Source organism: Pundamilia nyererei, unplaced genomic scaffold, assembly GCF_000239375.1.
Source record: "Pundamilia nyererei isolate P.nyererei 1_Seehausen unplaced genomic scaffold, PunNye1.0 scaffold00086, whole genome shotgun sequence".
In the NCBI taxonomy this organism is placed as follows: domain Eukaryota; kingdom Metazoa; phylum Chordata; class Actinopteri; order Cichliformes; family Cichlidae; genus Pundamilia; species Pundamilia nyererei.
Genome location: NW_005187487.1, coordinates 970798 through 997458, shown reverse-complemented (window position 1 = coordinate 997458; position 26661 = coordinate 970798). Strand labels below are relative to the sequence as shown.

At 40.6% G+C, this 26661-nt stretch overlaps 1 protein-coding gene across 5 annotated transcripts in view; it reads right to left on the bottom strand.

The window, feature by feature from the left end:
- sobpa (sine oculis binding protein homolog (Drosophila) a) overlaps nucleotides 1-26661 on the bottom strand; it is a 61345-nt gene that overhangs the window by 29597 nt on the left and 5087 nt on the right. For all 5 annotated transcript variants that reach the window (XR_001290445.1, XR_001290444.1, XM_013912309.1 and 2 more), the window contains exons 2-5: nucleotides 25811-26123; nucleotides 10557-10677; nucleotides 8844-9053; nucleotides 3680-3831 (exon numbers count right to left, since the gene is read on the bottom strand). Coding sequence is in view for 3 of the 5 variants with exons in the window: in XM_013912309.1 (XP_013767763.1) it covers nucleotides 3680-3831; nucleotides 8844-9053; nucleotides 10557-10677; nucleotides 25811-25906 (579 nt within the window). In the remaining 2 variants the exon portion in view is untranslated. The remainder of the gene's footprint in view (nucleotides 1-3679; nucleotides 3832-8843; nucleotides 9054-10556; nucleotides 10678-25810; nucleotides 26124-26661) is intronic.

Sequence of the window (26661 nt, the reverse complement as noted above, 5' to 3'; positions counted from 1 at the left end):
TAACGCAGAGTCTGGGTTTAAAAGTCATGCAGAACTTAAACTTTAAGCTTAAAGTTGGACGTTGAGATGTTGCCTCTTTTGTTATTCATTTGGCAGAAATTGACTTGCATACAAAACATGCCTTTAATTTTTAACTGGCCAAATATCAGAAGAGGCTTGTGTGCTTTGTTAGGCTAAAGTGGGATACTTAATTAAATGTTATCGCATCAAGCAGTCGAGTTCATGAAGTGTTTTTGAAGAAGCAGCCGACTGATTGCACTGATGAATCATTTTGCAGCTGAGGGGTAGAAATGTACAATATTAGTGTATAATAGTATTGTTATTATAATCAAGGGCATGTTGAAGCATCAGCAGAACAACAGGCTGACTGTGAGAACTCGTAATGTAAAAGATTTTTTCCAAGACTAATATTATCCCTCCCCTCACTTTGAGTTTTAAAGTCTGAACTTTTCTAAAACTATTACTTGCATGAGGAGCTGTCACCGCACTCGTACGACATGCTTTGAAAATTTCTGTCAGAAGTCTGGAGCAGGTTAATGGGGAGAGCTGGCAGAGAAGTGGAAAGACTACTGCTGCTTCTTTGTATTTGTTCTCAACACACATCACAATACATTTCAGCTCCGCTTTGTTCAAAAATGTCATTGATAAGGTCAGAATGTAATGCAGAGCTCATTAGTCTTGTATATTGTATATTGGAAATGTAAACAGCCAACATTTACCTGATGTGTGTACTTTTCCAGAACATATATCGACATTTTGGATGAAGTCCAAATTGTTTAATTTTGTAAACATGCTAGAGTTAAAGGTTTTAACAGAATTGAATTGAGACCTTTCCCTTCTCATTACTCCATTAATCAGAAAACCGTCGGTCCATCCTCTGTAAACAATAGAGATGCTCATGTGGGAAAATCCCAGTAAGTCACCAATATGAGAAATGATCATACCAGCCCACCTGGCTTTAACACATTTAAAGTAACTTAAATCACCTTTCTTCCCCATTCTGATGCTCAGCCTGAACTTCAGAAGGTCGTCTTGATTATGTCTGCTTACCTAAATGAACTGAATTACTTTGCATGTGATTGGTTGATTAGAGATTTGCAATAACGATCAATTCAACCTAACAAAGTAGCCAGTGAGTGTGTATTAGTGAGTGATTTTACAGTCTCATTATATTTCATTCACGCCTTTGTTTACTTTATCCATGACTCATGCTCTCAAATGTTCTAATGCAATGATTTTGATTTTCAGCCTTTTTTATGCAAAAAGGCGTTGCTCGTCTTTATAAAATTAAGCAGTTTTTAACATCGCTTTGGTTATTAATTATCTACCTCAAGGGAGATCTACTGCTCCTCCTGCAGCTGTAGATATTTCTACTCACAGTCTGTTATCCAGAGTTCACTGCAAAAGATTACAGTGTAGTGATCAGAAGTGGAGCATTACAATAGTTTTTTTTTTTAGTGCATGTATTTCCTGGGCTATAAATGACCTCACACGACTTTCCGGTATCTTTGCCACACCAGTGAGCTGACAATAGACTGACAAAGTCATGTCAGGAATCGTTTCACAACAGCACATATAACTATACGACCGGGATCATAAATGACTCCACTTGGTCACTTGAAGGTTACATTTGCAAATGTGGTCTAATCTCATTAAACAAGCACTAATTTGCATAAACCTCCAAAGTGTAAAGTAAGATTTAAATTTGTATTTTGGACATTTTCTTTTGAGCAGTCTGACAGAGGAGATATTCCGGAATTACAAAACGTACCGGGGCCTCCAAAATGTATTATATGGGGCGTGTGCAAACTATATTTTCTATTAACTCTGTTTCTTTGATGTATATGTAAACTTTACATAAACTGCCTTTCATTTCTGGATAATTTCACACAAGGCCCCCTCCCACTGATTCATAGCAGGGGGCTTCCTTCACAGCGATGAATCTTGTATTTGATGTCCTGTTTACAGCCTCTCTGATTGAGCTCTGATTGATATGAAGCTGCCTCGCCTACTTTGCTGCATACCGCGTGACACATACCTGTACGTGCTTTTTTTCTGACCTCCTCTGGAGCTCAGAGATCAAAATAAAACCAGTTCAAAAGAAGCGTTTTGATCTGATATAAAGACTCATAGCTTTTTGTAACTGTCACATATTCCCCTGCGAGGATTCACCACGTCAGACTCCTTGACATCAACAGAATCAACATTCAGTACAATGAAAACTACAAACTCGCTATGAAAGCAAATGAGCTGAAGTGTCAAAGGTAAAAAATTAAAAACATACAACAGTACAGTAGATGCAAGGCTCAATTTGATTGTCATGCTTTGGGGAAAAAGTGTCATAAAAAAAAATTTGAATCTCACTAACTGAAATGAAGAGACGTAGTCTAAGTGCTCCCCTATGGTTCCTGCTTCAGTGCAGTGCTTGAAGAGTGATTATGTTTGAATGATTTTAGGACAGACAAGCAGGAGAGTAAAACATCATACTCACGGTATAATTCCTTATAAATCCAAGCTTTGGTACAAGAGAGAAAGGAGAGTATTTAACTACAGTAACTGGAGGGGGAGGGATGGCAACACAATAACAACTTTGATATTTGCTAATGTGGTTTGTAGCCAAAAATGTGCCATTTTTAAACAAGATTTAACCTTTTGTTGCACCAAGTCACAATTTAGGTTGATAAGATGAAGCTTTTCACATACGGCAGAATATGGTGTGTTAATAAGATGAAAGGCTTGATGGGTGATATTCTAGTTTTTGGGAACCATATTAATTGCTGATACTCTGCTCCTAACAGTAAAACAGATACATAATGTGTGAATAGAATCAAGATGTTAGGTTGCAAGTCATACACGCCAGGAGACTGGTTGGTAAACTTCTGGCAACCTCCAGTTGCTAGGGAAAAGTGTTTATTCCTCAGCCTGTTGGCAAAATGTTGCTGGCAGTCGCTGGGGGGAAATTAGTAACAAAGACTGCGGCACCAAAACTGAAATGGAGAAGATTTTCTATCAAAGTAAAATGTTTTAATTTAAAAGGGTAACTTTTACTTTGAAGAAGTTTGCAGTTTCATTAATGCTTGCAAGTAGTTTAGTGCTTGCAAACAAGTTGGCATCTTTTACCATGCAACCTGCAAAAACTACTGAAGAGGTTTTCAGTGCAGCACAGTAAATCTCTTTGTGACCACCAACAACCTCCAGCAACCACTTGCCAAATGGCTGTGAAAAACACTGTTTTTCCTAACGACTAACAGTTATTAAGGATGTCACTCTAAGCCTGCAGGAATAGGGGTAAGTCTAAGATTTCATGGTGACTGCTAGCAACCTCTAGCAACCACTTGGGGCTGGCCAGGAAATACACATTTTCTTCAAATTTTAGTTCACTTTAAGGAGAAATGATACTGTGAGAAAATGAGGCTACCCTGACCAAGCATCAGTATTGTTCAGAGTGGAACATGTACACATTCTGAGATGATGAACACTATTAAACCAATTCACACTATACCCAGTAACCATTCCTATCATACTAACAATTGCAGACCTATCGCGATATTTGTTGGGGGAAGGGGATTTCACTTTCTTCTCTGGGTCTCACCAGTAGATTTGTAACACAAAGTCTCTGAAAAGTGTCTAAAATACATCATATTAAAGAGTCAAGCTGTTGACAAGGAAGGGATGTTACCTTGTTTCTCTTAAAATAGGCTCTGCGGCAGGCAGCGAAGCATTTCTCACTGCAGAAGCTCTTCAGCTCACTCCCCATGCTCAGAGAATAGCGCTTGACGCCGACCTTCTGGCACCAGGCGCACATGATCTGCACATTGGACGCATCCTCGTCTACAGAGAAAAGGAGAGGTAATGAAATGAGCATTATGATGTGCTCTTTACACCAAGGGCTTTTACTATATTCTAATACGATGTCCAATAAAATAACCTTGTGGTACAATTCTCAAACTCTGTAATCAAAGTGAGCCTGATACTGATTACAATGTATTCTATATGGAAGGTAAAAAGTGCACAGCATGGACAAAGTATGCAACTACACGTATTAAACACACAAACCATAAAGGCATTAATTCCACTGATGAAGCCCAGCTGCTCAGCTGGATAAAACTTTTCAAGACTCAAGCCACAAAACCACTGCAGGATTTATAATGAAGCCCTGCCATGGATAAATGTAGCCACAACGGATGAGCCTGGGATATGGGAAAATGCTTGTTTATGGCTGTGCTCTGTGGGTATTAGAGAACTTGAAGGGACAAAAGCATGTATTCTGCTGCTGCTGAAGATGACGCAGGAGTCTCTGTGAGGTGTAGCGTCCTCTTGATAGTTTGTGCCATCAAAGGTGTAAGTTTGGTGAGGCGTGTTTCACACAAATGGAACACATGAGTTAAAAGTTTTCCGTGTTACACAAGCCTGATTTCCACCGTCTCCATATAAACAGTAAAACCTAATGTGAAACCACACTTTATTTTTATTTTTGTAATTCCCAAATTATTCATGACGAGAGCACTTTTAGGGCAGAGGAAAGGAAGAAAAAGAACAAAATTAAAAAACATGAGGGGAAAAACTGAATACATATACAAATTTAGCCCACAAGGACAGTCGCTGTGATAAACATATATTCACATTACAGGTTCACAACAAGATTAAGGTTATGGTGTTTCAGCAAAGACTGGAGCTATAGGATGTCTGTTAACTGCTAAATAAACAGGCACACTTTGGGCCGTATCCACACTGATATGTCTTCATTTTGAAATGTGTAGCATTTGAAATCTAGACAGGAAGAAATCGGAACTTCTGGGACTTTGTACAGTACGGTACCATTCAGAAGGTTGTTGGTCTTATGTACAGGAAAAAAGTGAATGTGTGTCACTCGATGCATAAGGTTTGCTTTGAGTGCTCACTTATAGTAGAAAAGCGCTATTCAAGGTACCACTTCTGGGTTATGTGTGTTGCTGACTGTACGCTCTCTCCAAGCGGACACGCAAGAAACAAAGCCAACATGGAAGTGCAGTTCCTCTAATGTCTCACAGAAGTGAGTCAATCTTGAACCTTACAAGAGAAATAAACATGCTTACAGCCTGGTAACAAAGACTAGTTTGGCTTCTTTGAACCCTTTCACCGTTCACATTTGGATGGTGTGTGGGATATTTTTTCTCCCCCCTCAGAAAAATTATTCAGGAGCCAGAAAAGTCCTACATACTCTGAATACTTATAATTTATTACTGCTCTCATTGTAACATTTATACACTTTAACTAATGGAGTTCAACTCTTAAAAATATAACCACAGTGTTTACAATAACATTGTAATATATATTTTTTTAAATGACATTAATATGTGCTATATTCCTAGTATGCAACAGCACAAAAATACTGTCAGTTTAAAGGACGAATGAATAAAAATGACACCACAGTAGATTAGTAGAAGAAAACAATCTGTTTGATGTTACTTTTTTTCTGCATTTCCTGCAGAGCACTGTCTGCAGTGTGTCGCCCTCTTGTATCCACACTGGGAAGGGGACATCCATTTCCATTTACTGAGATCAGCAGCAGACTTTTATAAGAGTCAATAAACATGTAAAAATAAATCAGCTTTGTATAATGCTTTACTGCACCACAGGCCGCATGATCTAACTGTGAGCGATGCAGTGAATCATGGTCAGATTAGAGCTTATCTTTTCATATATGAGTGTGGCTGGATCTTCTCTATCCGTCCATCACAGCAACTGCAATATCAATTGCAAACAAACTGCATGTAACAATTCATTTAGAGACGAGGCTTTCTAACTGCACAGACAGCAGATATGATGCATAACTGCAATTCAACAAGCTGAAATAATAAACTGCAGATCTGACCTTTGTAGAGAAGTTTGATCAGGCATGTGTTTGACACTCTTCACTTTCTCCTCCCCCTCAACCGGTTTGTGGCAGATGACTTCCCCCAGCTGAGCCTGACGTTAGTTACAAGTTCTTGCTCATAAGTGGTCATCTGATTGTTGGGGTTTCCTTTTTAATATTGTAGGGTCTTTAGCATACAATAAAAAGCACACTGAGGTGATCATTCTTCTGGTTTGGTGCCATATAAATGAGACTGAATTGAATTTGCCTTTTATCTAGTTAGTGGTAGTTTTCATGTTGAAATAGCAGTTGTGTAAGTTGTCCTGAGTGCTACAAGTGAAATTCACTTTCTGACTTTGTTATTATTTGCAGTGTAGACTGTTTCAGGATGTTTTGTTTGAGCCCCATTGGGGCTAAAAAACATAGTGATAATTACAGTAGTATGCAGCATTTTTACATTATATTAGCACATAATGAAAATTTCTGTTCTGGGACTGACTCATAAATAAAAATGAAGTATTATTTTAAGTGTGTGGATTTAGGCCACATTTAACGGCCTACCACAATTTACAGTGAGATATAGTGATCTTGACTTCTGCTTATTCTGGGATAAAAAAGATTTTAAAAAAAGGATTTTTAAAAGGTATCCAGGGCTCATCTGTCTGGTAAAGGGGACCCGTTATGGTAATTTCTAGGTATTGTTATTCTTGGACTCTAGTAGAGTAGCTTTGCATAATTCATAGTTCAAAATAGTCCTCGTTTATCTCATACAGAGCCTTGGAGCAGCACATTAGTTCATTCTCTGGCTGAAGCTGATTTAGCTCCTTTCCCATTAAGGCTAACTTTCTACTGATTGGCTGCCTCTCGCAAACTGATGACTTGAACTGCTGGTGAGTAGAGCTACTGCATTCACAGTTATCATTAGAAATCAATCATAATCAGTCAATCATATTAGAAAAATCACATCTCTATGACATCATTTAGATGCAAGCATAGAGAACAAAAAGGAGGGTTAAGAATATTCTGAAGCCTGAGCTTTTGGCTCATGGGACTCCAGGATATATGCTGTTTGGCGTGTTTAATATGAGCACCAAGCATTGTTACAGTATATATGACAGAAAATAAGGAAAATGAAACAGTACAGCTGCAGCTGACCCCCTCACATTCCCCTTTTAATTCTCGAAATCATGTTTATGACAACAACAAATGTATTCCCTTGTTTAACCGTGAATGTAATTGTATTGCATGCAGCTGCCGCGTTGCTGTGTGGTCAACAAATTATTTTAACAGACCCTCAGTGACAGCGAAATGCCTCTTCTGCGGTAAACTGTGACTGCTGATGATGAGCTGCGGGCTTTTAGTGCCGCTGCTGCTGAAATGAGAGAGATCCTCCGAGATTCCCTCCAGTATCTCCCAATTATCACATTATGACTATACGCGGGTGTGAGGGCGAAAAAACGCAGGCCCATTAGTCTTTCACCTCTGTTCACCTCCCTATCGCACGCTGGCCAGGCTTTTCACCTCTTGTGGAGCTTAATGGATCTACAGGGCCATCAGATTTTAAGTAAAGACTAACTCACAATTAAAGGAATAACTCCCTGGGGCACTAAAGACAGCATAGCAGACCCAACATGCATATTTTATGGCTTAGCTTCCCCTCTGCTCTCATTCCTATACTCTCTCTGCCTTTTTGTGTCTATCTGAATAGCTGCCCACTGCAGCGATTAGAGAAAAAAGACAAAATATCTTAATTCTAAGCTGACTGAGTGGGCGGATCAGGGTTTGTACGTTGCTCGAAAAAATGCATGCACCGCAGCATAATGATCAGGATCGAAGGCCAATATGAAATCACAACATCTTTCACAGTATCTCAACATTTTCACACAAAGAGACATCTTGAGGTGGAGTTGTTTTCGCCTTCCCACATCCTGGCACATCCTAACAAGCTCATCTGAAAACACTCACATCTGCATGAGCAGGGAAAAAAACATGCCAGTAATTATGCAGCCTCCGTACTAAATGCCACCGTCATTCGCCGTACCTGCACCTCAAAAGGTCCTTTGTCGGATTTTGCGGGGGCACATGAATAATTCAGTGTATGTGTGGAGGTGGAGGGTGGGGGAGTTGAGGGAGGTGTTGGCCGGGTAGTTAGTTGGTGCTGGTGGGCTTTAAGTGGGACCGCACCATCTGTTTCCCCGCCTAGGCAGGGCCAGCGGGGACTCCTCTTGGGTGATGCCAAGGAGGCTTGCTCCCTTCGCCGGGGCGTACCAGCCTCCTGTCCACAGCAGACGCAAGGGATAATGAAGCCCTCTGTCTGGCCGAGTAACGTGGACATTTCCTCAGAGACTTGATGGGGTAATATTGACACTTGGGCAGGTGGAGAAAAACAAGGTGTACAGCAGGTAGCTAGCTCATTAGTCGCCTGCCTCTGCTCTGATACGAAGGCTTTCAGACCATTGCACAAACCGAAACCTTCATAACTGCATAAATCCTGAGTTTCCATGCTAAGTGCTGGAGAGTCAGCATTTAGGTATCTTCATTGCAACCCAGTCTGTCTGGAAAGCAGGTGTGGTTTAAGTCTATGACATTTCTTCTTTCAGACTGGAGACACAACTGTTCTGTGTGTGTGTGTGTGTGTGTGTGTGTGTGTGTGTGTGTGTGTGTGTGTGTGTGTGTGTGTGTGTGTGTTTGCTTGCTTTCAGGCATTTGAGTGAATATATTAGCAATCAGCGATGGGTTGAAAATGACCTTGATCTTTTTGCAAATTTAATAAGTAACCTTCCTCGTAACATAAAAGCAGAAAACAGTTGTAACTTTCTACACAAGCTGTGATGTGGCTGGTGTGCCAACTTTTAAACAGTTTTTTCCTATTTCTAGAAGGCATCACGTTTTACTGCTCTTGAAAAATCAAGGACATGCATGCATGCATACTTACATGCAAGTCTAAACCACTTTATCAATTAATCTGCTGCATTAATCTCTCCAAAATGGCATTAGTGCTCTGTACCTGCAGGGGGCTTGATCAGTGGCGGAGGGATCATGGGGACCATGATGGGCAGGTTGCCATGCTCCTTGGTGCTGGGCGTGGAGGTGGACGGCGTGGTGGAGGTCTCTGTGAGTCCGTTCCTGGAGGCTGGCAACGAATGAAAGCTGTTGGCTCGATCCGGAGAGCCTTCACTGTTCTCTGTTGAAGCTGGGATTTTTGGCAACGAGTTTTCTAGATGGGAAAAGTTAAGTAAAGTAAAATAAAGCATTTACTGACCAACTAATGAGCAGCATTTGCTGCAAATACTCTGAGTGTAAATGCCCAGGATTCACCTAAATTATGACTCAATATTTTCCACCAAAGTAGAAGCAAAAATACTAAAAAATGACTGGATTTTAAGTTAAATCCAGACCTCTCTGAAATCAACTGACGTAGCATCACTCAGCTCATTGTTTTGGTTGTAAACGTACAACTTTAATGTTTGTTTTAGTGTGATTTCTCTTTTCAGGCTGCAGCAGGTTGAACAAGCTGCATTAAACCTAAAGTGCACAACCTGCACAGCACCAAACAGCAGTTAAAAGTTTACAAAGTTATTCAGCTCTGAGCACATGTAGCAGATTAAAAGATTATGTTGCACAAAAGATTTGGCAAGTAGATATTCAGAAGACATTAAAAGAGTTTAAACATCTTGTAAATATGACAACCCATAAAAAAGCAGCCAAAGTGGAAGTGCCAAAAACTGCAGTTCCTCTAGTGGCCAATTGAGGCTGGCTCCAAAGGCGACTCAGTTCCAATAGGATGAAATCCTTAAAAGTATGATTTGAAAGCTAAAATAAACCTGTTTACAGCCTTGTAAAACTCTATATAGGCTTAAAACTTTCCTTTTTTATAAAGCATATAATTAATGCTGGATCAAATCACGGGTGAATCGTCTTTTAGTTATGCTGCTATAGCCCTAGGTTAATGGAGACTTCCCATGATGCACTGTGTGTTTCTTCTTCACTCAACTATTTCACTCACTTATACAGAATTCGAATCATTACTTATTATTAATCTCTGGCTCTCTTCCACAGGGAAGAGTATTTTGTCCTGTCTCCCTCCCCTCACCCCCAATTGGTTGTGGCAGATGGCCACGCCTCCCTGAGCCTGGTTCTGCTAGAGGTGTCTTCCTATAGAAAGGGAGTTTTTCCTCCCCACTGTTGCCATATGCTTGCTCGTAGAGAGTGAGCGGATTGTTGGGGGTTTTCTCTGTATTACTGTAGAGTCTCTACCTTAAAATATAAAACACCTTGAGGTGACTGTTGTTGTAATTTGGCACTGAATTGAATTGAATTGAATTGAATTGAATTGAATTGAATTGAATTGAATTGAATTGAATTGAATTGAATTAGGGGCAAAGACACTTTGAGTGTAAGGTGATTTGCTCACCAGCTGTTTGCTCACTGAACTGGACCTCTCCAGAAAATCAGGAAATAAAGTAAAGTTAGGTATTTAGAAAGGGACCACAGAAACCAGAGATTACACCCATCATTTATATTCAGGCTATATTGGTTATATTGACTAGATTTCAGTTGAATTCAATTCAGTTTTATTTATATGGCACCAAAATCCAGTAAGGACAAAAGTAAGTACAGAAATCTGCTGATGGCTCCATAATAAGGCTTGCCTGTTAACACAGGATATGATCAGATCATGAAACATGATCTGATCATATTTTCCACTAAAGCTGTATACCTTTGAGGACAGAGATGTGCTGTGGTGTCTCCCCTATTTCCAGGCTGTCAGAGTCTCTCAGCTCCACCTTGTCATAACCGTACCAGCCCAGCAGCTCATTCATGGTGTTCTCTGCAAAACTCTGCAACACAAAGAGAAGGAACAAAGCTCTTTATATAGGAACCAGTCGGGCTTAAAAAATAATTGTCAGCCCGCTTTAATTATACACAGTGATACAATACTAATGAGCAGCGATATAGTAAAAGTCAAATAATAGCAAGTTAAAGGTCAGAAACTTCTTCTTTTTTTTCTTTTTTTAAAAAAAGTAAATTTTCACATGAAATATTAATGTTACCCAAGCTGGAACAAGAAGAAGATAAATGAGGTTTGAGGTCATTTGTTACAAATGCTAATGCAGCAATCTGGTATTTTGTTGCATTTTTTTGCGCCTCTCTTGAGACCTTGACTCGCTCTTTAGATTTGTCCACATTTCTTCAGCTAATTAAGGAGAGACATTGTGATCCCACTCAAAATTTTAACTCTGTGTCAAGAGAAAACCGCAATGTGGAGTTTTCGCTGCATGTCCTCTTCATAAGTACAGGTCAACCTAATTGGGGCAAACTCCTGTCCAAACGCTGCAGTGTGCAGCCAGCTGAACTAATAGCCCCTATCACTGCACAATAAAAGAGGAGGATCTTATCAGAGTGTAATAAAGAGAATGGGAACCCTATCACAGAATGGTAACCAGCATAGAAAATGTATCAATTTACAGTAACTGGAACAGTACAGTGCAGTAAAGACACAGTAACAGTGCAGATAAGGGACAGACTAATGTTTTTTTATGCTGTTACTGGTCTTTGAGATTTTCTGATCAGCTAAAACAGCTTCCCCGCATCACTTAAATGGCTCTTGATTCCCTCAGTTAAGTCATTCAATGCTAAGAAACCCAAAAATAAGTCTTCCTTGGAGATAGGAACCTCACTTACACTCAAACAACCCAGTCTCACATCAAAATGTTAACCTCCCTTGCTCTTTCTTGGTCTCTTATTTTAACCTATTTACCTGGATCACTGTTGGTGCTGCACTACGAGGCTGATTGGGTTCAACAAACATTTCTGCAGTGGTGATTTAGTCGATCCTTTTCAACCCGGTAAATTAATTTGCAAATCAAAAAGTACCAAAACATTGTGTCTCCTTCTTTTTGGCTCTGCAGAAACATATGAATGCAAATGCACTCTTACTCATTGGTTTTTGGAGTGACAGTAGCCAGATGGAAAGTTTTAACCTATCACCCAGACTGAGGCAGCAGAGGCCTACCTCTGTGCATTCATCCATGGCATGAATGTTAAAGTCACAACACTTTAACCCAGGAAGCTGGGGTTTGTGCCCTCTGTAGTACCCTTTTCATTAAAATTTTTCACCTTGTTTTTGTTATCAGACACAGTTTTACTTGCTCTTTGATTGGTTTAGGGAAAAGGCCGCCTTTTAGAATTGGCAGCCAGTGGCCGAGTGGATCTTCTTATTGTAAAAAGAAGGTCCCTGGTCCAAATCCAGGCTTAGGCCTTTTTTTTGTGCATGTTGCATGTTCTCCCAAAGCTTGTGTGGGCTCTCTCTGGGTAATCTGGCTTCCTCCCACGGTCCAAAGACATGCATTGGATTATTAATTGGTTGTTCTAAACTGACTGGATGTGTGAATGTGAGACTGAACGGTCAGTTTCTGTGTATTAGCCCTGTGACAAGCTAACGACCTGTCCACAGTGTATCCTGCCTCACCCATGACAGCTGGCTCCATATCTCAAAATTGACTGGATGGATAGTTTATAGCCCTTGAACACTGTTTTGGTCCTTAGCATGAGAGTATAAAGACTGATAAAGGACACATTTAACATCCTGTTTCCTGTCAAGAGATAGATGAGAAGATCAGTACTGGCTTATTTTAATATAGATCTGTGATCCATTTACTTTGAAAACAGAGGTGGCAATGACGTTATATCCAAGCTGCCAGGTTATCATTGTTAGAAATACCAGCTGATAACAACACATTACAGAGTACTGATGTGCTGTAGTAACATTTTCACAGAGAGTCTTCAATGAACAAGAAGGTCTAAAACAAAAACAAAAAAATCACTCATCTTTCAAACAGTTGGTGCTCAAAGCACCCACTTTGGATTTTTTTAAAGTCAAGCTTGATGGAGGTATTCTGACCTCCCAATCTGGAAATGCAACTAGTAGGAGTGATCCAGCTTTCAATTCCTATTAGGAACATATTAGGAAAAATTCTGTTCATTTGCCTAACTTAATATATGCCTGCAGTATATTTATTCTGAGTAATCCCCTCCACAATAAAAACAGAAAATCACAAGGTTTGTTTTTATTAACATTATACATAAAAATGTTGCTGGTTGCAGTGCCAGGGGGCTTCCTACAAATCCAAAGGCTAGAGTTTGTCATTTCAGGCTAGCTTTTAAGTCCTGTTTTACATGCTAAAGGAGAACCATTATGTTCATTTCCACCTCTTATGTGTTTAATTATGGACTCTACTTGTCTTATGCTGACCTTTTAGGCATCCAGTTAGTAAATGCTTTATCTGAAACAAGCCATTTTAACTCCAGCTGCTGAAAGGTCACTTTCCCTAGAAAGAACCTAGTGTTTATAAGCCCTCATGACCATAGCAAGGAGTTAATTTTAAACCAATATCAGAGAAAAGGACGAATCAGGTACATAAAGCAGACTGGAGCAAATGGATTCCTTTAAAATACACTGGCTTCAGTATTCGAAACTTTGGCTAATCCAAGACTGAAACAATAGACAAAGAACAACAACAAACAACATAGACAAAGGAGATTCTCTGTGCATTCCCAAGTGCTGGACAAACACAAACTAAGTCAATTAATACAGCAGAAAATAACACTTCACAGTTAATGTCCAGTCCAGTAAATGATATAAGTTGCATCTTGTGACATAGTGTCACCCAACTTGATTTGAGCATAGCAATAAAGTTCTAACAGTCACCGCAGACATAGCAAATTGTGATGTAATTCAGGGAGAGTGTGAATATGAATATATAGAACTCAATGCAGGTGAAACATTAAAAAGTATTTCCTCCATAACATCCTCTCACAACACAGTCAATAAGCACTATACTCAAAACAAAATCATAACCCCGCTAATGCATACAGCCCATTATCACCATGCACCTCTCAGCTGGAACGGTCCCAGAAGCGTCTGATCACTGAACCGTAAACTATTGTAAATGGTTCAGCTTTCAATTGACTCTAAACATGGATGAAAATGTTCTTCCTTTAGAAACAGACTTCAGCAGTGACCGAGAATAAAGCCGCCATAATTTTTTGGACTTGGCGATTAGATATTAGTCACAGGTCACTAAACTATCAGCATAGAGGGAACGCTGGCACTTTGAAGGGATTATTTCCAAATAGTAAGGGTAATGCATTCATATGTTCTCATAACAATCAAAACTTTAAGTTCAAAGTTTAAAGTACTGTGAGGTGCACTGCCACATGCTCAATCAGAGGTGCTGGTTCATTATTTAATGGTCAGTTGCAATTTTTCTGTATATGATTTCATCATGGCAGCAGGCGTCACTCATTAATCACTACAACAAGCAGTTAAATGTCAATTACAAACAGCTCCTATCGATACGACACAGCAAGGGCGATCATGTCAGGGTGAATCAGTGCCACCCAGCACATCTGACATTCACAGCCAGCCTTAATTCACATTATGCACAATTGTTACCAACATGGATGAAAAAAAATGCAGCAGCTAGTGCGATTAGTGCATTTAACTTAACATTACTTTCTTATGAGGTAACTCTACTTTTATTAATAACAATATTATTTAAGAAGCACGTGTAAATAGGGAGGCTGACAGATAAGCAAAAGTGGAATAATGCCAGAATAATTAATAAATACCATTAAAAGAATAAAAGCAATACAGTAATTATAGCAGAAAAATGCTCAAATAATTTAAAAATAAGAGCTGATAAAAGACAAGTCAAACAAAGCTTTGAAAAAAATTTGATAAGTGATTTAAAGGAAGTCATGGAGCTTTATCTCCTCAGGCAGGTGGTTCAAAAAGCTGAGGGGCGTGATGGCGAAAGGTCACCTTTAGATTTGGAAAGGTCATAAGGGTCACTGCTAAGGATTTAATAATCAGTACTTTGTTTTCTTCTCGAGTAATGAGAATATTAATGATAAAGTTTAAGTCTAAACTAAGGAGTGTTGCAATTATTATTTTAGTTCATTTGTTTAGATGTTTGTTGGATGGGGATGTAGTTTATGGGAAAATTAGGCTACTAACTGTGCGGTGTATGGGTCACAGGACAAAGCCTGAGCTCTGTTTTTGTCCACGTATACATTCATATTAAAATGAATAACTGTCTTTTCTACATTATATATCTTAGTATAATGCATGAAATGTCTTGTGAGTTTGTTTATTTGTCCTCCTCCATGATCAGGAGCTCAGCTACCAATTAGCATCATCGTGCTGCCTTGAATCTTTTGCATTTATGCAGCTGTAGTTTAAAAGCATCATATCAACAGGCCAAACAATACTGCAGTGTTGGCATCTACTATTGAAGTTCATGTGACTTGTAATAAAACTTGTCTGTCTTGAGTTCATTTTAATGACCTTTTTAAGGTCACTATGTTGCTTTTTAAACCACCTGTGCAAAACCAAGAAAAGAAATGCTTTGATATGGAAGATTTGGCGCACACAGATCTGGAAAACACATTCAGACTCGATACAAAGCTGTACGTGAAAAGGCTCACGTGGAATAAAAATGCACTTGAATAACATCTGACTTCCAACAGCCTGTGGTGGTGTAGAAAGATGAGGTATCAGCTCATTGCAGCTCATTGGTTCGTGTTGACCAGCCTATGCTGACCTGTGTTGTTTCACACCAAAGTAATCAGACAGAGAAAGTTAGGCAAGTCCAGATTTCTCAGGAGAGAGTAGCATGGAGGCAGCTCTGCAGCATCAATTTGTGTTTTTTTGTGGGTGATAAAGTGACCGTATCCGAGGGTAGAATTTAATTTGGGAAAGAAAATGAATCTGGAGGATCTCGGTGGAGGCAGGGTGGTGTACTTTCACAATAAAATACCCTGTACAGGTCTTGAAAAGAAAAGAAAGAGTCTGCTTTGATGGTTTCTGACACAGTGTGGCCTGGTGTGCATGGAGCTGCAGAAAACAGGTAGATGCATCGGCTTAATTACTTAATACAAACTCAATCACCAGTGATAACTGCAGTTTGAATACTGCTTACAGTGGTGTTATATGTATTATATCATGGGAAAAAACAAGTGGGAATGAGCTCTCACACACACAACATTCACTGTAGCATGCACTGTTTGCATATTTGAGACACTGTGGCACACACAGGAGTGACAGAGGCAGATTTTCTCCTGCTTCATCAGCACATTTGGGCCATTTCTAAGCATTTTATGGAGAAATTCATAATGTGTTGTATTTGTACCACAGAGTAGTAGCACCACTCTTGGCTCAGTTTTACCTCAGTTTGGCTGTGTTCACACAGAGCCTATAGTTTTTCTGCAGTGCTGTGCAAGAAGACCTGTGTGGCAGTTAAAAGAAGCCAAAATGTAGGGATGGCTTTATTAATGAAGAATGACAGTATTTATCGATCTGTCTGTTATTAAATACCGCTGTGGTGGGGTGGTCAGTGGGTAGTGCGTGGCACAAAGGTGCAGGGCACAGTTTAAATCAATAACAGGTGAAGTCAAAGCACAACATCCATGTGCATGCCATACCTGCAGGCCTAGCATGCAAGCACATGTGAGCGCACATCTGGAGCTCTGTGTGCGTCAAGGTTAGACAGCATCACCATCAACAATGAAAGGATTTGCAGTAATTATTTACAGTAATTAAAGTCTAATCCAAACATTCATAATCGCAGCCTGCATTTATTTTTTCTTTTTTTTTTGCCACAGAGCTTTTTAAAAATGGTGGTTAAAGCAGTGAAGGCTGTTAATGAGGACAGCTCATGTGTGCAGATGTAACGACGCTAATGCTTGAACAATGATGAGTGACAGCAGTGCTTTTTCTGCCTGAAGGTTCCTGGGAGTCAGATTTAGTACTGCGTCCTGAGCAGAGCTAAAGTTAGGTGCTGACAGCTAAATACATAACCTTGTTGTCACCCACTAAGACACGCTGTGAACACATTCCACATCCGTTAAATAGTCACAATTTCGCCTCCTGAAGTTTTAACTAAACATGTTTTGTTAATTTCTTAATTTGTATTCCCCAACCAGCTGGTGAGAAGTTGCTGGCTGTAGCTAGGTGAAATTGGTCACATGTTTGGATGAAAGAAATCTGAAAGAGTATGGCGCAATCCTGAAACACAGAATATTCACCTTACTGCTGCAACAGACATTTTAAAAGGAGCAGCTCCTTTAGGCGAGCATTTTCATGTGATACGTTTCGGTTTCACTATCACTTAGTGAGTAGTTGGAAGATATTTGCAGAAAAATCTGTCTTCCATGTAATCTGCTAGCAACCAAAGCAATCGCAAGGATTTCAGTTTCAGTTTAGGACCATACACCTATACACACATATACACCATATACCAACGTATACTTCTTAGTGACCAGTTTCACCTAGTGACTCCCAGCAACCACTTGCATACTAATAGGGGAATACACATTTCTCTAAAGCAACTGGTGTTTGTCAGGGGGTTGCTGAGCAGTCCTGAGTGACTTGGGACAAACACTAGCAACCATGGCTAGCAAGATGTACCTATTCTATGTATGGATGCATGCCTCAGATACGTATAAAAATAATCTAATGTTAATTTTAAGACACAGAAAATACAAATAAAATATAAACCACCTGTCAAAGTAGCTATTCTCCTACTAGTGTGAAGTCTTAATAAACCTTTACAGAATTTAAAAGGGTGATTTTTTTTTAAATATTACAATTTTTAAAAATTAGCTACACAAACTCAAAGCTGTGCTACAACATGCCTACGACAAAGTATTATTTTTTAAATAATGTCTGTTTTTTTGAACATTAAGAAGTCTATAATATTCCAGTAAAATTCTAAAAATAAAATTTAAAAGCTGTAAACCAGCCCACTATGGCCTCTTTAAAATTATGGGAATAATTAATAAAACCTTAATGGAGAGGAAGATTTATGGGCAACTTACATAACAATAACCTGAAAAGAGGAAGAGTGCTGACAGACTCGAAGCGCACAAATTGGCAGGCACAAGTGCAGCAATTAGCCCAACTGCAAGGATGAAACCTCGGGAGGAACAAAATCACCCAGGAGAAAATCCTCCTTTTGAACAAACGAGATGGAGCATAACCCAAGCTGAATGTACTCCTGAGTAAACGGATGTAGCTGTAAAATAACCACATCACCAAGACAAAAACACAGCATCTCTCTGTGTCTCCCTTTCCTTCCTACCATCCTGTCCTCTAAGTCACCCTACTACTTCGAGAAAGGGGGAGCGTTATTAAGAGGGGAACCTAATCCCTGTTGGCGGCTCATCAAAGCAGCGGCACCAACTTTGGCTCCGCATGTGCCGGAGAGCAAGAGGCAGAAGGGCAGCTGCAGGTATCTGTATGTTACACTGGATGTATAGCCTTTTTATCTATAATGGACAAAATCTCTGTTTATCTGCTGTAATAAGCACAAAGGCTTCCGAGAGCCTTGGACAAAACTGAGGTCAAAGTGTGTTTCCTGCTGATTTCCTGATTTTGGCTGATCTCAAGAAAGTTCATATCTCATTCTGAGGAGTCAAACTTGCACATTACTCCCTCCCTTGCATAAATCTTGGACTTCCCTGTCAGTTCATTTTCTCTAGTTTTGCATCAACAGATGTTGTTTACACGGCTTATCTTTACCCAGCATTTGGACTTGGTTTTGATGGTGGTTGCCAATGCTGTAAAACGATAAAGGTAAAAAAAATGAACTTTTAAAGGAGGCTCTAAGAACCATGATGGTCTCCAGTTTTTGCAGTGCAGACAGAGAAATAAAGGCGATTCTACCTTCAGCCTAAAGTCCCTGCAAAATCTTTTTCCCAAAGCTTTTGTGAATGCCTGTGATGTTACCAATTGCTGAAGTCTTTGCTCATAATCAGAGGAAATTGGTGTTTCTCTAAGGTGGATTCTCTTTTACAGCCTTTAAAAAAAACGTATAACTTATAATGCCTTGCAGACAACCTGCTGAGGGATATTACTATAGACTACTCACTGGTGAAGTAAAACAATGGATTCATTTTAAAGAAGCTCTTCACTGGAAAAAATGACTAACTGCATGTGTTTTGCCTCATGTTTTGAGTTATTCAGAGGGGACGGTGCCTCCCTGGAAAGCCTGGTCAAGAACAAGTTTTCTGGACTTTGTGCATCTTTCCAATGGGATCACCAAAGCAGCAGGAGGTTCTGCAACAGTGCTGTGAAACTGGGCTAGCTCCACAGAGCAAACACAGCAACCTGACATGATGAATGCAGAACTGAAGGTAAAAGCCAGTTAGAAGACTACCTCTGACTGCGTGGGAAAACGCAAAAGAATAAGGTGGATTATCTGTTTAAAGGAACTTATTGTTAAAATTCCAATGTTTAAATAAACTATAGCAATACTAAAACAACCACTATTACTTTATTTTTACATTGTGCGGAAGACCTATCAATTGAAGCTGAACAAGGACCAGCAGGTACTTTCAAGTAATATCGATTTGTACAAGCAGAAGATGCAGTGAGAAAATTCACATAATAAGAAAAACACATCTGGTTTGATCCCGGGAGGAGACACAAACCCTGTTTGGTCTTGCCTTCACTAAGGGCGTGTGGCATTAAAACAACTATGCCGAATCAAAGATGTGGAGTGACCCACTGTGGCGACCCTCCGTGAATGATGGAGCAGCTGAAAGTAGCATTATCTATTCCCTTTAACCTTCTGGTAGTTAAAGTTTTCCTCAAAATTTGGTGATTGAAATAACAAAAAGTACCTTTAAATTTCCTCAGCACACCCTTTCAGCCCGACTTAACAAGCCCTGTGGATGTCTCAGAGTCTCGGGACCTTCACACGACATCGACCTTGAAATATGTTTTTTTTTCATGCTGACTGATGGTAAGACAGAACATTCATCACTGTGTTGGTTTCTCCATGCAATGGTGAAGAGGTGAAGTGAAAGCTACAACTTTACTTGCTGTGCTCTTTTGTCAGTGAAGCAGTAAAGACAAAGAACGACAGCAGGGACTGACTGCTGGCTCTAGAACTGCGGTTTCAAAAAGCCATGAAATGACCAAAGATAATTATACGCTGTATTTAAAAACAAAAGAAGAAATAGAATAACCCTTCTTTTACAGTGAGGCTTGAATTCATACCAAAAAAAGTTGAGTTGGTCTGCTACGACCAGTACACGAGTGGCTAATGTCAGCCCACTGTGGACAGGAACAGACGCTAAAGCTGACTTACTGAATCGGTTTGTTGACTTGCAGGCTTTCAGATTTAAGCATTTATCATTATCCTGATTTAAAATGCCTGCAATGCTGCGGAAAAAATGATGTATGTATGTAAAATGTATCTCCACTATTATGGACTTTATCTCCTTATAATCAGCCATTCTAGGCTACTTGCAACCTCTAGAAGCTAAGTCACTGGAAAACCTGATAGATCCAGTTTGGAATGATCACTGATATTCTTGTTGCTATTGTAGGAACAGACCAAGGGCAGTAAATGAAAATTACCCCATAAGTCTAAAGCTGGCTCATTTACCGGTATTTTTCTCTTAATCTATGAGCTCTGTCGCTTTCAAGTAAACAAAGAAATGAGAAATGTAACAAAAACATAGATTTAAACGGATACAGCCAGCCTTCCATGATTCATTGGGGGGGATTATAACACTAAATATCTTTGTATATACAGTATAAATACAACACCTATGAAGCACGCTTGCTTTTTTTATCCTTCTCTGCTAACATGTGATAGGTGGAGAACTAAGTACTCCAAGTACTAAGTACTCTAAGAAGTAAGTATTGCTTGTGTTTGCTGACTGCCTCTCTAATTCATGCTCTTCGCCTTTACTTTTCTCCTAAAATGGTTTATTTATGGTCTACATTTATTTTATTTCAAAGGTACTGTGCGTGTTAATTAATGTGAGCAGCGAAGTCGGGTTATGCAAATATAGGACAATTTTCACCTACAGTCACAGGCAGGTAGATGGCATTTATAGACAATTAAAGAAAACTGAAGATGCAAAACCCTCTGAGCACAGATGAGAGCAGGAAGCATGAGAGTGATAAAACAAAGACAAAGCCATATAGTGTATTAAGGAAACATTAAAGATAAATTGTGAAAACTCACAAATAGGCACAATAGTACATAAACATAGACTGTTTGTAAACGCAGTGACTTACAGCGACAGCACCTCTACTGAGCTGTCAGAGCAGACGCTACTGTTTGCCATCTCTAACACTGAGAGGCCACTACTTTACTGCAGACACCTTCATCCAGTGCAATCTAATACTTCAGGACTGTATTTATGAAGCTTATCATATGCAGTTGACAATCCCTCAAAGACGTGTTGAAGCAGCTACAGGGTCACTGTGACCCTGTAGATGTGGATTTGAGCGTTTTTAAAGGTTACTTCTTATATGCCCGTCAAGTTGCAACATAGAGGGCTTAAAAAAATGAAGCCAAAATAAACGTGTGAAAAATTCAAGTTCCTCAAATGCCCACTTGAGGTTGACTCACCCTTAGACTTGAATATTTTATTTTATTGAGGCTTAGATTATACTCAATTCCTGACAAGACACGGACCGCTGGACTGCCTAGGGCTCATGCTTAGCTGGTGCATTGTAATGTAAATTCTCCACGGATGAGTCTGAGAAGTCATGCAGACATGTGCACCAACCCTCATGCTTACTCTTTTATGTCACTTAGACCAGCGGTCCCTAACCCCCGGGCCATAGACCAGTTCTGGTCCGTGAGTCGTTTGGTACCGGGCCGTGAGAGTTGAGGCTTGGGTGCGAAATTTATGGTTTTCAGGGTTTTTCTCAGTTTATATTGTTATTTTTCATTGTTTTTATCGTTAACTCGGTTTCCTTGGGTCTTTTCCCATGTGTTATGAATAAATCTTCCTCTGGTTTTATTTATCCGCGACACCCTAAAGGCCGGTCCGTGAAAATATTGTTGGACATAAAATGGTCCGTGGTACAAAAAAGGCTGGGAACCGCTGACTTAGACCCAAGAGGACTCACGGACAGCAAACATTTAATCCCAGTTTAAAAATGTAATTGATGCAGATGATAAGACCAACAGGTAAATGCTAGGCTAATTTGAGAGAGGTGCAATTAAACGTATCAATGGGCACTCTAATGAGACAGTGCAACTGCTTTTAGTAAGTTAAATTGTAGTGCTTATTAGCAAGTGTGCATTGCATACGGGTGGTACCTTGCTCGCCAAGCTTGCCAGCATTAGCAAATAGTTGACCCTCTCGTTCAAATATAGTTACTAAAGAATAACATGGTGACAAACTGGTGACACGGCGGCTATTTCTATCTTTTATATACAGTCTATAGTCATGGATTTTTATGGCTTCACTGTCTGAGTTGCAGTTCCAAATGTTTTTGTAAATCGTTGCATTTCTGATGTCCTCTTTGTGCACTACAGGTTATGGGTCACACAGTATGTTTATGATGTTTAAGTGTATTTATCTATACCAGAGGTGGGCAATTCATTTTCCAAAGGCCACCAATAAGCTGAACTTAGTTCTGCTCAATATTAATTTTAGTTCTCTAGAAGCCTACTGGTGTGGCCTATTGTTTCTCATGTGGCCCCTTGGGAAAATTAATTGCCTACCCCAGATCGATACAGTCAATAATTGGAAACCATCTGCACTAAAATACCTTTTCACAGGGACTCTTACAAGCTTTCACTTAAATCTGCAGGATAATTAGCAGCTTATTGATGACCTACTCCTGATACTTTCGCCTCACAAGCTGACACTTCTCTGTCACAACTTCAGCAGCTGACCCTGCTTCTGCCTGTCTTCCCCCTTGTTTCCCCTCCAGTAAGACCCAAACATGGCCAGTAGGGCTTGTGGTAATGATGATGGTGGAAACTGGATACCTTGCGGGTGGAAACCAGAGCAGGACACAATACACCATGATAAAATTCCTGAATCCACGCGCCAAGTTTCCTCTTTGCCTCCTCCTTTCTCTCCACTTTTCCACTCCCATGCTCCCTCTCTCCTCCTCTGCCTCTCCCTCTCCTCTGCTTTCATTTCCCTTTACTTTCCTTGATATGTGATACAGCGGAGACGCTCGGGTTACAGTTTTTACAGCTCAGCCAGCCCAGTGCTGTATACATTCCTTTCTCCCCTGTTTCTTACCCCACTCTCCAGCGTTTCATATCCCCTCCAAGCCCACTCCTCCTTCTCCTAGATTACTCACCGAGGCTTATTTTACCATGGCGCACATTAAGCAGCCAGATGAAGGAAACACTGTCAGACTGTTTAGTTTTTCAGAGGAGTATGATCCCTCAAAAGGGCACATTGTGTGCCTCACTCTCTCCTTCTGTGTTTTCCTCCAGCTTTGGTTTGTATTATTGAAGATGAGGGAATCTTAAGAGGAGACGGGAACAAATCAGGTCTGTTTTTGTTCTGAACAGAAGAACCTAAAAGTTTTCTGCAGAAAATCAATACTTTTAAACTCGGGACTTGGTGTTCTGAAGGAGGCAACCATCATGCAACTCTGCAGCATAATATTAATTAACTGCAGCTCTGCAGGGAGCATCAGAAAGCTGAATCCAGGTTTTGCATATGCCAAATTACACTTATTAATCATGGTATTTAAAGTGAAGGCTGCACGCAGGTGGAACTTTCTACCACTGGATCAGTGTCTTAAATTAATTGTGTATAGACAACAGCTTGTGTGATGTAATGAGAGTTGAAATCCAAGGTTGTGTAAGGAGCTGCAATCGAACTTGTTTAGCCTTTTAAAGGTGTTTTGACACCTTAACCACATCTGCTACTCCCTTTAGTAGCTTCCCCTGGTATTGATGGAGATATTGGAGTTGTCACGAGGCGGCATCACTTTTCCCTCCACACCATCGGCACAGCTCTACAGTGTATCCACTGCACTGCCGTACGCATTTATTGTCATATCTTAAAATCCACAAGCTGCTGACAGCTTTATTTGCTCACATATTCAAAATTTAAAAAATAAAAGTGATGACAAATTAAGCTGCTGCCATTCAAATGAGATGTTTAACGGGCATGACACCTCTCCAAAACATACAAGAGATGTCAATTCTGCTGAATCCTGAATGATGACCCGTGTCACAAAATCTGTCATCTAACAGCAAAACACAGACCTGCAAATAAAACATCATTTCTGACTGATGACTGGCATCATATAATTACTTGGTCAAAGTGATAAATTATCAGATGAGACATTCAGTGTGATTTTTTTTTTTAATTTGTGTCTTTTGCGAATAGATTTTTAGCCTGATAGCTGACGTCTGAAATAATGACAGAACTGACAAAAATCAAACCTAGACTTGTGCTACAGAATTTGACAGGAAGACACCTCCTTCTGCCTAAAAGGCAGCTGGGAAACATTGGGCACATTTTAAAAGCTCCTCTGAGAACACCTTTAGTACTAGAACTAGGGAAATTTCTCCATGGAGAAAACCCTGCCTGACACACACCCCACCCGCCCCCACCACCACAACCCTGCATCCCTCCCTTCTGCCATCAGGACCAGACAGAGAGAAAGAAAGAGAGAGAGAGAGAGAGAGAGAAAGAGAGAGTGAGAAAGATGGGTTAACTTTATTCTTCCTGAGAAAATGGGTCTCATTTCATCACAAAAAATGTGCATTCAATTAAAATTCTGTTACAGCGTGGACTCTCCTTCCTCTAGGCTTACAATGAATTTTATCTGACAAACAAGGACTCTGAGAATTAAAAGTGAAGGCATGCATCTGTTCAAGCAAATGCTGGCAATAACAGTAGATTGCACTGGTTTGAAGTTGTGCAAAATTATTACAGTTTACTGCTCCATTCTTATGCATCTTTGACAGCTGCTTTGTTATCAGTAAAGTGCACATTACCCTCTTTGTACAGTTAAAAATAATAACAAATAAATAAGTGAAGCAGTGACACGTGAACGCGGGGGTATTTTGGAGGGGTCTACATGCAAAAAAGCTCTTTTTTATTTATTTATTTTTATTCCAGGGTTGTTTCAGGACTCGCTCAACGCCAGCACCCTCGCATCTCCTCTGACAACCTAAGAAAAAAAAATTACAATTGCCGCAGTTATTCTCGGTGTGATCACCTGCACATTCATCCCATAACCGTGAAAACACCGGGTGCTTCTGCGTCTCCGGCCAGATGTGTACAAACAATGAGGAGATGTAGACAAAGCGGACACGCAGCCTGCCTCTGTCACACACACAGACGCCACGAGCACTTTCTTTTCTTTTCTTTTTTTTGCTCCATAATGAACCACACGGAGCTCGCGGCTCAAATATCACAATGTGTACCGAGCGAAGAAAAAAATAGAAAACACAGGAATAGAAACAACGTGTGTTTGAATGTCGACGGGGGAGAATCGTGCAGGTCGATCCCGGGAGACAATGTGCTCTTGTCGGGTGCGTAAAGCTCACAGACGCACATCTGGATCACACGCCTCTGGGCAGCTGGTCAACACACTAGCAAAAGCACACACACAAACGCAGGCATACAAAAACATCTCCAGTCAGAGACAAACCCACAAAAGCATCGCGGGGAAACCAGTGTTCCCCCATTGATTTACACTAATTATGCACATTGGCCGCTCTCCCCTGCGCTGTAGTGTAGCAGTATTAATAGTAATAGTAGAAGCTCTGTTGACGCCTTCACTGACGCACTGGATTTTCCATTAACTCTGGGTGAGCCATGAAAGGCAGGGCACACAAACGGATAGATTATGCCATGAATTGAAGCGACAGTATTCCTCCACTGACTCAAAACTTAATAGTAGAGGAGTAGCTGTGAATGGGTGCCGCATCCATTGTGCAAGGCGGTATTGGCAGGCTGCGCTTAGAGCCTGGCGTTCAGCGTGGATGTGACAATAGAACTTGGATAAATCAAAACATCATAAATTAAAGTTTCACTATCACGCAGCCAATTGCACTTCAGTGCATCGTATTTTCTTTCACTGCCTGGCTAGTGCTTCAACACACATGCACGCTCCTCACAGCCACTCCACGCGTAATCACATGCAGCTGGGCACAGATCCCCCTTTACCTTCATCTCTTCATTTATTTCCCTTTTCACTGGGTGAGCTGGTTTTCGGCTTCTTTTATTTTCCGGAGGTCTGCCCTCTTTTTCCATCTCTGCCATGTTTTCTCTGTGATACTTCTGTCAATATTTGCGGTGAGGAGGGGAGAGGAGGGGTTGAGAGAGGCAGCTGTTTACAGTCGCCAGACGGCGGGTGTCTTGCAGCTTTTCAGCGGCCCGTGTGACGCTGGTGATGCCGCCGAGGGCTTGCGGTGCCCGGCTAAGTCAGCCATCTTCTGCCCGTATCCTCCACGGTCCGTGCGCCAGTGGTGAGCCGCCTCTGTGAGTCAAAGGAGAGGTTGAGTGAGGGGAAAAAACGAGACAGGGGGAGGGGCGTCCGCTGAAACATTATATGACGCGTTGATGATCAGAGGTAGGCTATTTCTTCTCGCTTTCCCATGGAGTGCAATCAGAGCAGTCACATCCACTTAGCGGTGCTCCCTCATGGTGACAGTCTGTAACCAGCAAACAGGTGCCCCCACACAGTCCTCCAGCCTTTTCAGGGGAGCCTGCTGTTGGTCATAGCAACATTTAATCATGCTGTTAGTTCCCAACCCTTCTCCTTCAATCATTTAACACCACGAAATCAAAGTTTCAGTGCGTAGGAAGAAGTGAGCAAGTACAGTGGGTGGAGAGCTCTGTGGCGCTTCAGTAGGTCGGCCAGTGTTGCAGGGGTTCAGTGAAACTATGTCTTTTTGATTTTCCCTGCAAAGAGAATTTTAGTGAAAAGTGTGGAGCAGGTGCATAAATAAAGTGTGTGTGTGTGTGTGTGTGTGTGTGTGTGTGTGTGTGTGTGTGTGTGTGTGTGTGTGTGTGTG